General features: G+C 37.9%; 1 protein-coding gene across 1 annotated transcript in view; it reads left to right on the top strand.

Annotated features, from left to right (window-relative positions):
* Positions 1-11,291, top strand: part of myoz1a (myozenin 1a) — a 50,266-nt gene extending 38,975 nt beyond the window's left edge. The window contains exons 5-6 of the mRNA XM_039768293.1: positions 4,862-5,045; positions 10,632-11,291. Of these exons, the coding sequence (XP_039624227.1) occupies positions 4,862-5,045; positions 10,632-10,866 (419 nt within the window). The 3' untranslated portion in view covers positions 10,867-11,291. The remainder of the gene's footprint in view (positions 1-4,861; positions 5,046-10,631) is intronic.
* Positions 11,292-13,994: the final 2,703 nt, after the last annotated feature.

A 13,994-nucleotide genomic window follows, 5' to 3' on the forward strand; every position in this document is an offset into this window, starting at 1 on the left:
ATAGTCCATATGAACCAGCCAGTTACTTTAACAACAAGCAAACTGCCATGTACAGTACCATCAGTGGTTTGTCTGACAAAGCTACTTTGTCTCAAAAGAAACTAATCATGGGTTGACCCAGGCTGCTGAGCCATGACATTTGACAGTCTCACCTTGGTATGACAGATGACTTGTACATTAATGGAATGCCATTGCTTATAGTTAACAAAGGCAATGGGATGCTTGCTACATGCCCTTATTGCAATTTGAGTGCAGTAAATTGCACCAATTAGATTTTGAAAGCTGAACCCTGGTACAAATTGCTTATTTATGTTGGCTAAAGCATGTTATGTTTTTACTCTTCCCATACAAAAACTGGATGTAGTGCCTTGTTGGTCAGTTAACAGCTTCCAGCACAGCTGTCATGATGGAGTAAAGCTTTGCTAAGATATGCCTGACCTGTCAACCATATACACTGACAAAAAAAAAGTTCTTCAGTGTGAATGTGCAGCACTGGCCCATTTAAAAGAGGACTAAAGTTCAATCTGTACATTGCATTACTTTTGAGGTTTAATATGTTTGTCACATCAATACACATTATAATAACAGCTCAGTGATATGGAATATTGCAGGTCAGAGTTGCCCTAAATATACTTAAGTTCTCCTATCAGCTTTTTTTTATTTTTTATTAACCCTTTTAAATTAAAGACTGTTAATTGGGAAGTTCTGTACACACTTTTCTGGCCTCTTTTAGTGAATATGCAAGTTTTATAAATCTGAACCAGGGTCTCTAAGGCAGCTCCTGAAGCTGCCCATTCTCTAAGAGGGATCATGTTCCCAGTAGCAGCCTGGGGATGCTGCCCCTTCTGGTATTTCCTCTTTGGTCTTGCTTTTCCTTTCAGAAGAGTAGCATTTCTAACTGTTGGGTCACTTGCCTCTTAGCATCTTGAGAAAACATTTTGGTTCATGCCCTTCCAGAGCGTAAGGCACATGTACCGAATGAAGCACTCGTAACAGCCCTGAAAGGTCATACTGACATCTGCAGCAACTCATCAACTGCCAGTTCGTCTCACTCTCTTTTATTTGGAACCTAAACCTGTCCTTTGCCATTTTGGTGGTGTATTTCCACTTGAAAATTAATAGGAAGTCTCTCACTCCCAAATTTGAATACAATAAACTAAGCACATATTTCTAAATGTCATAATGATAACTTATTTGACCATCAATGTTGTGCTTTTTATTGAACTTCATTTTGAATTTTAATAAATGATAAGTTCCAAATACAAACCTCTTTTGTCCCAAGTGAAACTCTGTTTTTATTAGCATCAATCTAAAAACAGCAGATTCTCCAGTACAGCTGAGTGCTTGCCTACACATTTCCCACTCTTTTCTGGCTTTCACTATTGTTTTCTGTTGTGTTTTATTATGGCCTTATTTGCCTTACTGTTAACTGATTTTTATTATTTGAACAATATTTATTGAGTTCAGTGGTATAATAAATAATGCAATAAAGTTATTTAAACTATTGGATGCTCTTCTATCAATTCCAGTCCAGTGCTGTTGCCTCAATTCTAGAAACCAATGCCATATTCAGGATGGTCATCTACCTTACACATGATAATGCTGGAAGATGTCCACTCTCACTGTAATTCTGCAGTGCATTAAGGAGGTTCAAAAATGGATGCATTCAACACCTTAAATTAGCTTATTAGTTTAAATAAAAAGCTGAAAACTACGTTTGTAAAGTGGACACCTATGAGTTAATTAGTTATAGTGCCCTGTCCAGGGTGTGTTCCCACCCTGTGTCCAGCACTTTATGTTCAACCCAGTGGTTAGCCTTTTACTGTCAAAAGTCATGGAGTTTGGTTCAATTTTGGTCCATTCTCTGAGGCTTTGCACTTGCCACTTGTCTATGTTCACTTTCTCCTGAATAACCTGTAACCCCATCTGAAAAGACATGCAGGACAGGTCAGCTAGAGAAATTGGCTCTGCATGAATGAGAGAGGAATGTCTGCATTGGTGTGCTTCATGATGAACCGATGTTTCACCCTTAATTCATCCAGAACTATCACTGACATCCCAAAACCTTTTATGAGAATTGTTTGTTTACAAAATGGATAGAGGGATGATGGTAGCTTTTTAAAGGAAGGTTCAATGGAACAGTAATATAGCATTAGAGACAACTGGTGGAGTGGATTACCTTGTCTCCACATATCCATGTGAGCGTTCGTCAGTTGTGAGCTTTTCTTCTCACACCAGAACACTTATATGAAGTTAACTGGTAAGTTTAAATTTATTCTGTCTGAGTTAGTGTGTCCTGCAATGGATTACTTTCTAAATTCTGGCAAATTTTAGCCAATTTCTTATTTTGCGTTTCATTATTATTATTCTAATTGAGATTGTTAACTATCAGGACTACAGATTTATAAAAATTAGTTTAATATTGTGACGTGAGGATCACAGACTTGCACAAGAGACAAGGAGGTGAGTCCAGGTTTCCGAAAAAATCAGCTTTATTGTTGTGAAGACAGGAACATTCTCAAATCATTTATTCCAACAGGAGATCTCACTTAAACACATGCAGCATACAAGCAATGACAATGATGTCGCCCTGCATTTGCTCCCTTCTCAGATCAAAAGAACAGATAGCCTTCCTGCACAGGAGAGGAGACAGAAAGTGAGCACACAGCCGAGGTCAGAGGTCAGTTTTCCCCCGCATAAACTAACAGGCTGCAGACACGTTATATGGTGAGCCTGCAGTGGACAACCAATTCTTGCCTGTTTTAGCGCACAGTGCAGATGGGAGGTGCTATATATAGCAATAAGCACAAAAACAAGGCAAAAAAGAGTTGGGATTCCATCCCATACATTGTACAAAATAAGAAGTTGAGTGTTCCCAAAGACTGATATGAGTACCATATGACTGGACTGACTGATTGAGTTAACTGATTGACTTTATAGCGGGAAAGCAGGGAGGGTGTGTTTGCAGGGCAGGAAGTAGAATGAGGTCATCTGTGTGTGCCACAAGTGAGTTACTTAAGTGGTTTTCTCCTCAGACGGCCTGAGGGTAGAGAAGAGGCATTAGTATTCAGCACCAACCCTTGGTCTGCATGTCAATACCCTGATTTGAACCCTTTCACTGCCTCCCAAGCACACGTGTGTGACTATTTAAACAGCCCTTAATTAAAAAGAAAAGTCCATTTTCTTAAATGCTTATCCAATTCTGGGTCACACATGGAGACAGCTTTCCTGCTTGCAACAGCCAAAAGACAAAGCCCTATTTGTTCTGCAGAGCCAATGGAAAATAAGGGCATCAGAAGAATAACAGTGTGTCAAAACCCAGGTGACTTTATAACCAAGAACTCTGGCTAATCTTTTTGAGAAATCAAAAAAAGATAATCAAAGGTCACATCAAAAATAATATTTAACTAGAAGAAACAAGAAAAGCAAAAGCACACATAAAATTCAGTGTCTTTATCCTAAAGACCCTGAGCATCCTTATGCTGTCACAGCAGTGACCTCATGTGTGGCACATTATTATGTCAATTCCAAAGTAACAGCACCACAAAATAACAGCACCAATGAAAACCAAGATGACATCAATAAAAGACTCACATAGATTTGAGCAACTTGAAAATGACCTAAAATAAAAAGCAGTGTTGAAAATGGATTCAACAACTGGATAAACCATATTAACTTTGATTTTCCATACAAGAAGTCATCTTAGAAAATTAAGCATAAATTAAAAACAAAGTGTAACATTCTTTGCATCAAGTGCTTCTTTGTTACATGGCAATGCATAAGCACAAAAAGAGAAACCAGTTGACTTGTTTTTTAACTATCAATTGATCATCAAAATGCATTTTCTTGTTATTATTTTTATGATGTAGGATTTTGATTTCTGCTCTTACTATTTACCTATATGCATGATGACAGATGAAGGTTTTTATGGCAAAGATTCATGCCCCAGGTCCTCCAGAGTTTGCATGTTATCCCTGTGTCTGTGGGTGCTCCAGTTTACTATCATGGTGCAAAGACATTCCGTTTATGTTACAGGTGAAGTTATTTGGGGTGCCAGCATTCAGAATCCAAACCCCCAGCCAAATGTTTTTATGTGATCTATACAAGTCCAAAGGGACCTTTGATCAATTGTCAATCAACTGAGACACTAACTTCCAAGGAGGACCAATCCCACTCTGGACATTCAATCTATCATCAATGAATCAAGCCACTCCAATCTCTAATCTCTAAGGGAAACACACATACACACCCACCCACACACACATACCCACAAACACCCACACACACACACACGCACACATGGCACTTGCCTGCACTGAACAAAAAGTCTTTGATTTTAGAAACAGTTTATGGCTTGCCCACCCAATTGTTACCTGCACAACCCCCTTTGCAAATCCTGGCTTCGCCACTGCTTTAGATGGTATGGCGATGATAAATTGTCCTGTGTGTGTGTGTGTTTGCATGTGAGTGTGTTTGCTCTACGTTGTTGTTCCAGGACAAGTCATCCACCTTCAGCCAATCAGCTTTAAACTGAGCTTCCGACATCATTCATCAGGAATTGCATGAAAAATTCTCTTCCTTTCTCATTTATGAGCAGGTATGCCAAATACTCTAACCCTGCATATACTATTTTGTCATATAAATTTTTAAATTGTTTAAAGATTGTGAATATAAAGTCCCTTGTTTATGATGTCAGAGTCTTAGTTTATAGCTGATAGAGGGAAAATGAACTACTGTCCCGGGAGAACAATTTTGACGTTCAGAAACTAGATGGTTTCAGATCATCTACTGTTCCCGAAGAGTAGTAGTATTGTGTGTTCTGAAACAGTTTTTTGCAAGATTGTCCTTTCTCCCCCTGCAGGGAAAACTGGTGATGCAAGTGGTGGGAAGGGAGCAGGAAAGACGAACATAACAATTGTAAAGACATACATTTCGCCATGGGAGAGAGCAATGCGTGGGGATGCAGAGCTGACAGCCACCATGAGGGCCACCATGCCAGGCCCCTGCACTCAACAGGATCTGCCTAAGTATAAGTGCTTCAACAGGTACTGTTCATGACTGCTCAGCTATTTCTAATATTATATTGTTATATATAGTCTTTACAGTAAAGATGTTGAATATTCAGCACTTTCCCCCCTCTAGCAGTTTATCTCAACAAAGTGGTGTACAATGGGAGATGGAGAATACCTATGATATACAGTTTACCACAACAACATTTATTTAAATAGCACATTTTCATAGAGAAAATGTAGTTCAAAGTGCTTTACAAGACATTAAAGAGAAAGTTACACAAGAAAAATAATTAAGAATAGGCAAAAACATTAAAAAATAAATAACAAAAGAAAAAGGTAAGATCAGATGGCTAAGAGAACAGAAAAAACACAAAAACTCCAGTTAGACTGGAGAAAAAACAAAAACTACAGGGGTTCAAGGCCAAAAGACCACCCAGCCACCACTGGGCATTCTACCTAACATAATTCTTCATTTTTTGGCTTTCTATGATAGTAATTAATGAAGTTGGTCTCATGGACAGCTGAGGCACCTGCCTTCATTCCATCATTACATGTGGCTGCATGGTGCCTAGATAAGGTGGTGGTGGTGTAGATCACCACTACAGAAGAACCAGAGGAGACAGCAGAGAATAGTAGAGATTAGTACAGATTGTAGAATATGATAATTCTGTGCCCATATACAACTAAAGTGTAGCTGTGAATAATCCAAATTAGAATAAAGGGTTTTAAGCAGTGTATTATAAGTATTATCAAATGCTATGAAAAGTTTCAATTTAATTTCATTTATTTCAGATCAGTGCCTTGTATTAGTTCATTTTTGCTTGGTTGTAATGTTTATTGACTTATTATTAAGCTTATCCAAGGTGGCTTATAACATTTGAGATATAATTCCTGTAGTTACATTTATGTTTTGCTCTTTTTTCAATTTTAACACAGGCAAGTGAAGAGACTTACTCATGGTCACACAGTGTCTGTGGTGTGATTTGAACCTACAGCTTCAGGGTTTGCAGCCCAAGGCCTAACCACCATACCACACTGTTGTTATTATTAAATAAAATAGATAAGAAGTAAATAAATAAATAATAGCATATTTTCATAGTCCTAATCATTAATGATGATAACTTTTTTATTGTGGGAATAACTTTAAAGAAAATTTTAACATGTTCAGAAAAGTTGCTCTAATGTTGCAATTCATACTTCCTGTGAAAACTTCAGAGTAATAACATTTGATAACGATAATGTGGTGAGTCATTACCAGTGATTCATTCAATGTGGGGATGACCATTATAAGACTAACAATCATTTCAGCTACAAAGCTTTCATAGTGAAAAAAATATATGAAAGAGAGGGGGAGGATAAAAAACATTAGATATCGTCATTGGATATCATTTTTATTGCCTAGATTAAACTATTATGATGTGCAGTACATCAAATATAAGAAGTAGTTTTATTTTACAAAAGTGTTGATGAGGGATAGTAGGGAAGGAATAAACTGTCCACCCTTCTGTTATCAAACTTTCTCAATCCAATACAGAGTTGCAGAAGCTAGAGCCTTTCTTAGAAATGCTGTGTGTAAATCAGGAATCAATGTGGACATGATGTCAATCCATCACAGGGCACGGTCACGCACACCCATATATACGGAGTCATTTTAGAATATCCAATTACCATTACTTGCATATCTTTGGGAAGGGAAGGAAACCTGAAGAACTTTATAAACCCTTTTGGAAATGGAGAAGATGTGCACACGATTTAAACTCGGTTTTATTGTGCCATTTATTGTGCTTTTACCCCACCATGTTCCTTGCAAGATAATATACTGGTTTTGTTCCAGTGCTCTATTTTCTCCTGAATGCCAGAACTGATTTTGTTAGGTTAATCGGAATCCCTGAATTGGCCCAATGAGTTAGGCTGCGGATGTGAAGCTGTGGCATCCTGTCCAGCACTGGTTGCTCATTTGCACTTAGTGCTGTAGGAAAAGAATTTGGCCACCTGTGACTCTACATTATAATAAAATTGTTGATAAATGATGAAGTAAAAATGATACCCATACAAGATAGTGAGATGAATCCATACTTTATTATTACTTTGCAAAAAAGTGATTTGAAGCTTGCAAAAATAATAGGATCCCAGTAATAATTACTCTTCTACACTCCACAAACAGTGTATTTACCCGTAATCACAGTTACAAATATTCATCAGATTGGTGTACATAACTCTAAAGCCAGAATGTTATATTCATGCATCTAACAGCTTTGAGCCATTTAGCAAATGAAATGAGAATGAACAAAGGATGGGTTGGATGTGAAGTGTGATCTTAATGGCTTTATATTTCAGAACGCAAAATTTGAGAGAATGCACTGTGAGGAGGGATGCCCTGATATTTATAGTGATATGAAATCTGTTAGATAATTTAATAATTAATCAGTCTATCAACCATTATTTTGTACATTGTCTATCATACTTGGCAAAAACACTAGAACTAATTTATGGATTATGCGCACAATTAGTTACATCCTGAATGCAGTTAAAAAAAATTTTAAATTCTAAATTCCAGGAGAACAACAAAAACAAAATGTGAATTACAAAGAGTAAAAGAGCTTGATGGATGACCCAATGTTGTCGGCTTTTTGCTGTTCCTGAACTGACATTCACCTTCAACCAATCAGCTTTAAACTCAGGCTCTGGCATCATAAAAGAGGGACTTGTGCTCAAAGACAGATGATTTGAAGTTATTTTATTAATGCAATAAAAACTCTTGTTACCTTAGAAATTTTAATGATGAGAGAAGTTTTACTTGCTTTTTGTGAAGAGGAAACGAATGATCTTGTTTATATTCAAACAGAGAAATGTACATGTCTTTTAATGCACTTCTGGCTAATGAAGTCAGTTTAAAACTGATTAGATTGAATGTGAATGGCTGTCATGGAACAGCAGTGCTGATGTTGTTGACAGGCATGTTCATATTAGAGTGAAAAATCAGTTCCGTTCAAAAATCATGGACAGATGTGTACATCCCTTATTGAACAGCCAAGACAGCCACATACAAGCATTTTTTATAGGTGCATTGGCTATACTATTTTCTCTGCCTCTTGGATAAAAGGAATAGCAAAGAAATGGTGCATAAGACTGGTACTGGCAATGGGGCTCTTTCTTGAAATGTCTGTACATTTATAAGTATGCTTGCTTGTAAAAGACAATCCTACTAAAATTTCATGCTAGATGCACAAATGCTGAGTTGAACCCACCTTTGATCACCACCACATATGTAGGTTGATGAACCTCAATCAATCTTAAATACCCAGCACATTGTTGTTATTACTCAATTAGCATAAATGTATACCCATAAACAGTTTCTTTACAAAGATGGTGATAAATATGGGTATACATTATGCAAAAATTTTCCAGTTGGAGAAAGAAAAAATAACTTTTCAAATGCTGAGATGAAGGTTTTTTTAGCTGAGGCTGAAAAGAGAAAAAAACTTTTTTTCCCCTCTATAATTCAAATAAACGCAACTGCACTGTGTATGTTAATATTCTTACCAAGAAGCCTGCAGCCTTCATAGCTCCATGATACAGATGAGCATCAATGCAGTTTTGCTACATAGAATTAAAATTCTATACATCCCACCAGGCCATAACATGACCAACAAACACCTGTATCACATAGGAACTGCATATTTGGGCAATACTTATTACTATTCATGCAAATCATCATGGAATGGAACCTTTATGTGTACATTATGCAGTCTACAACACTCTCATTTTCTCCTGCTTTACTTCCAATTGCCATTGCCTGCTATTGTGGAACTGGGTGCAGTTCAGTCAGTCATTATCCAACCCGCTATATTCTAACATAGGGTCACAGGGGTCTGCTGGAGCCAATCCCAGCCAACACAGGGTGCAAGGCAGAAACAAACCCCAGGCAGGGCACCAGCCCACTGCAGGACACACACACACACACACCAAGAACACAGTAGGTACAATTTAGGATCGCCAATGCACCTAACCTGCATGTCTTTAGACTGTGGGAGGAAACCGGAGCACCCGGAGGAAACCCATGCAGACACGGAGGGAGGACCTAGGAAGCAAACCCCGGTCTCCTTACTGCCACTGCGCCACTATGCCGCCCATGGGTGCAGTTCAGCATTAGTGTAATTATGCCATGGGGTGCAACAGGCAGTTTATGACTCATAGATGGTTGGAATATCCCGGACCTGTCTGCAGTCTTCAGCTGAAATACTCCTGCAGCTAAAAAGCAAAGTTTTGGGTATAGCACATCTTCTGTTTTTCAAACTTTTAAGATTAGGCTCCAAAACTTTGCATAAATCCATCTTAATAAAAGGATAAGTGTTATTATGTCAGTCTGGTTGCTAGGTCTCTGTCATTCCAAAAGAATGTTATAAACGTTATTAGTAATAAAATGCATTACATTTGTTATTCCAATAGATGGCACATCACAAACATTCACACTGCTTGTACATACCAAATGAAATATAGCAGAGACATATGCATTACATGGTGCACTGAGGTCCATGTTAATTGCTTAGATGTCAACTCACCTTAGACAGGAAGTGCAGCTAATACAAGGAACAGATCAAAGCTATTGAACGAATGATTTAATGAGCGATCAGTTTGTTTAAATTCCTTTGTTCTAACAGGCAACATATAACCTTGGGTTTTTACATATGGACAATCAAAATACAAAAGCACTTTTTAATAGAACAATTTCTCTACTGATTAGACAGAGCTGTTGACTTCCAACCCATTTTACCTAGAATAATCCAAAGTAAAAATTCTATTAATATACAAACAAGGGAACACACAATCATTTTTACAGGGTCATTTTGATAATATTTTATCCTTGTCTGTTTTCTTGTTTGAGTATTTCTATTATCTATACCCAAAATGCATGCAGCCAGAACTTAATGCAGAGCAGTGTCCTACTGGTAAAAGAACAAAGGACTCCTGCTTGGTACAGCCTGATGGTGGAAAAAGAATATAGGAGACCCAAGGACAAACATTATCATGAGCATTAAAAGGCTGAATCATTGCTGAATTGCTGTGTCCTGCCCTTGTCAACATCCAATGCCCTGTTTCTTGTTTACCTTTGCTAAGAGATGGCAGCTGTGACCAGAGTTCATTTGAACTTATGACTCTGATACTTAGACAGCCTCTAAGCACTTTTCACTGTTATCTTTGCTGCTGTTTACTCGTGCCTCTTGCTGCCTAGCCTCTTGTATTTATGAACCTATGTCTCAACTACAATGTTTTGTCTAGCATCTTATCTTTGAAGCCACATTCCACATCTTTTTCACTTTCTTTCTTTGACTATGTCTTTGCTAGCTCCTTTTTGTTATTACTTAGCTTGTGTAGTTTATTAATCTTTTGCTTGTTTACACAGTTTTTCATCTTCCTGTTACAATGTTGAATGTTAATTTCAACATTTTGTTTAGCAATTTTCATTTCATTCTAATAGAAAAAAGTCCTTCATCTCCACTTAACTCCATAAGCTCAAATGACAGGCAGCTATTTTAAATTAACAAAAGTGAAAGTCCATTGTATTTTGAGGATATTTCATTTTGAAGGGCCCTTATAAATGTTGTCTTTCTGTTCTAGGTCTGCCATGCCATTCGGTGGCTATGAGAAGGCGTCAAAGTTGATGACATTTCAGCTGCCAGAATTTGACGCTGCTCCAGAAGAACCAGAGCCCCCTGTAGTTTACCAGCATGATATTGCATCCCGACCTTCTTTCAACCGTACGCCAATTGGCTGGGTGGGAAGTGGGGACACAGGTCATATCACTGTGCAGCTGGAAACCGTTCCTTTCGATGGAGAGACTGATGAGCTCTAAACATCTCTCAAGTAAAACCACTGGATAAACACACACACACATCATGTTCATTCATTAGGATCTTTTATGAGGAGGAACTTAATATTCCCCTTTACTCAAGAACAGAGGCATGTCACCACTGAATGACAGTCTTTGTCAATTTCATGCAGTCATATGTGTGGAATGCCCATTGAATCTTTAGAAATTTAGTGCAATATTTAAGTCAAACTATCTACACAGATGAGGAAGTTTAAAAAGATTTGGTATTGTGTTCTAGAACTCTAGCTCTGTTCTGTGTGAATTTGGCTTGCATAGTCCATTGCTGAGTGTGAAACAGCATGATGTCAGTGGCTAAAGAGAGTTCCTAAGACATCTATAAGTAAAATCAGAGTCAGAGGTTTCCTCTTTCATTATTTAATAAATACAATAAATGCTATGTATACAAATGTTTGTCTGTGGTTACTTTTGATATCGTTCCTCTCAGCTTAGGCAGTGAGCAGAAACTGGGGCCAACAGAAACAACATGAAAATAACACCATAAAGGCACGCCACCCTGGAACTGGATGCAGGACTTCAAAGGAATAAGATAGCACATATTGTCTTTGGCAATGCACAAAGGTTTTTCAGTGGAAACAAGCTATACATGAGGCAGCTAAAAACTAACACGGTGTTTAGGATAAAAGAGGAGGATCCCAGCTTTGTGTTTTATATTTTAATTGCTGTGTGTGGTCTTCAGGACAAAAAACAACCTGAAGACTCCATAGAAGTTTTACTATATTTGTGAACTTGGAGAGGTGTCAGCTAATTCTCAAGAATTACCCAGTGGAGAGGACGTGGACCCATTTGTGTTGCTGCCCCACTGGCTTTCGTAAGAAGACACTGGTAATACCATATCTTAGCCATATCGCTGGCATATGAGTCCTATTATTTTTATTCCAAGAAAATACCTCTTGTTAGACAATGTTTTTACTGAAAACATCAAGCTTTGCCCTCTGTTGGTGAGGTGTTTCGCTTGGACATTGTTGAGCTGTGACGTTTGCTTCATTTCAACATTGTGTTCTTCATCTGTGTCATTAGCAGGATGTTGCTATTGCTCAGTGGCGTATGCTGCACACAAGTCTTTCAGAGTGAGAAGTGAGGTGCATGCATGCGCCATCTACTGGCTATAGTTGAGTGTGAGCAGAGTGGACTGCTCCATACACACACAGGTCTCTCGTTTATATATGTCTAATAACCTTATTTATTTGATAGAAACATTTGTCCAAAGAGATTTGCATATCTGTGTGTCAAGTCCTTCTCATCCTATGTGCAGCTAAAATATTTTTTTGTAAAAAACAAATAATTACAAATTGTTTTTGATTAGATTTTTTCAGAAATCTATTTCTCCTGTAAAAATGAATACATTAGAAGTGAGGTTATGATAGTTCCTCATTCAAGGTCATTTATATGTATAAAATGCTATAAAATGCCTGTTCTCCTGTCATGTAATTACTCACAAACTATTGGGGCTAGAACATTGGTCTTCGAATGAGTGTCACCTGATACATTCTGGAATGGGTTTAATTGAAAGCCTGTGACCAGATATATTCTGGAAATTAGAACAATTTTAGGTAGCAGCAACCTCAGTGATGTGACCTGTGTTTATTAAAGCAAAGTGTGCACAAAACCAAGTGACATGGTGTAACGAAAAGAAGAGTAATGACATCTGCTGAGCTTCAGGCAAATTATAGAAGCTGATAATATGATGAAAAACACCATAATAGGAAAAAGAAGAAGAGCAGTGACATCTGTTAGGCATGAAGTGCAGGATACAGAATGAAAGAATGGTGAAGATGAAGAAATGTATACCCACAATCAACAAGATATTCAAATAAGTGTTCAGAATTCATAGTGAAGTGTAAGTACTGTGTTTATAGCTTTTTAAACATTGCACTTTATTAAACATAAATAAAGGACTGAAAAATGTCTTTTGGTCTTTTGTTTATAGCAAAGAGACTGCAAAATCAAGTAATAATCACCATAATAGTAGGGGGAAAAAAGCATAACAACATCTGCTGAGCGTCAGTTAAATCACAGAATGCAATTAAGTGACAAAGAACAAGAAAGAATAAGAAGACAAAATACTGAGCCCGGGTGGCACGGTGGCGCAGTGGTAGCGCTGCTGCCTCGCAGTTAGGAGACCCGGGTTCGCTTCCCGGGTCCTCCCTGCGTGGAGTTTGCATGTTCTCCCCGTGTCTGCATGGGTTTCCTCCGGGCGCTCCGGTTTCCTTCCACAATCCAAAGACATGCAGGTTAGGTGGATTGGCAATTCTAAATTGGCCCTAGTGTGTGCTTGGTGTGTGGGTGTGTTTGTGTGTGTCCTGTGGTGGGATGGCACCCTGCCCAGGATTGGTTCCTGCCTTGTGCCCAGTGTTGGCTGGGATTGGCTCCAGCAGACCCCCGTGACCCTGTATTCGGATTCAGCAGGTTAGAAAATGGATGGATGGATACTGAGCCCCATTGACAAACAAGAAGTAGTCCTGAATTTACAGCAATAGAGCAGCAGATAAACATGATGACTCAAAGTCTACACTACAGAATGTAAGAATGCCCAAGAGACAGAAATGTATGGCAACAATCAAGAAGATCATCAAATAGTTGAAACTTAATTTGAAAACATTGCTTTAACACCCTTACATTGTGTCAGTTTTATTATGGCCTTTTGACTGACTGAAATCTCAAGCTTTATGAACTTGTCTTTTTTACCTCAGGAATTTAATGGAATCACTTTTTTTCTCATTAAGCTTCATTTAGCTTTTCGTTTTTTATTTGGGTGTGATCCTGCCAATCACAACAGAACAGGCTTAAAGAGCTGTTTTAAATTCACTGTCTAATCTGACTAAATGGATTCCAAAATCCTACATTATGATTTCCAAGGGAACTGAAAGAAGTAAATATTTAGAAAACATGAAAAGTTTTAACCTGGCAGCACCTAATCTTTCACTTGATTTTTATTACTATTTAATTTTAAGACCAAAGGTCTGCATGTTTCATTAGTATATTCTAGAATAGTATAACCCCTTATAAGCTTGACTAAAATTTCAAATGTCATTTCACATTGAGGTTTAGAAGGTTTTTCAGTGAAATTTTTGAAGAGGTTTCGAATCATT

This window comes from Polypterus senegalus, chromosome 1 (assembly GCF_016835505.1).
Source record: "Polypterus senegalus isolate Bchr_013 chromosome 1, ASM1683550v1, whole genome shotgun sequence".
NCBI classification, from domain to species: domain Eukaryota; kingdom Metazoa; phylum Chordata; class Cladistia; order Polypteriformes; family Polypteridae; genus Polypterus; species Polypterus senegalus.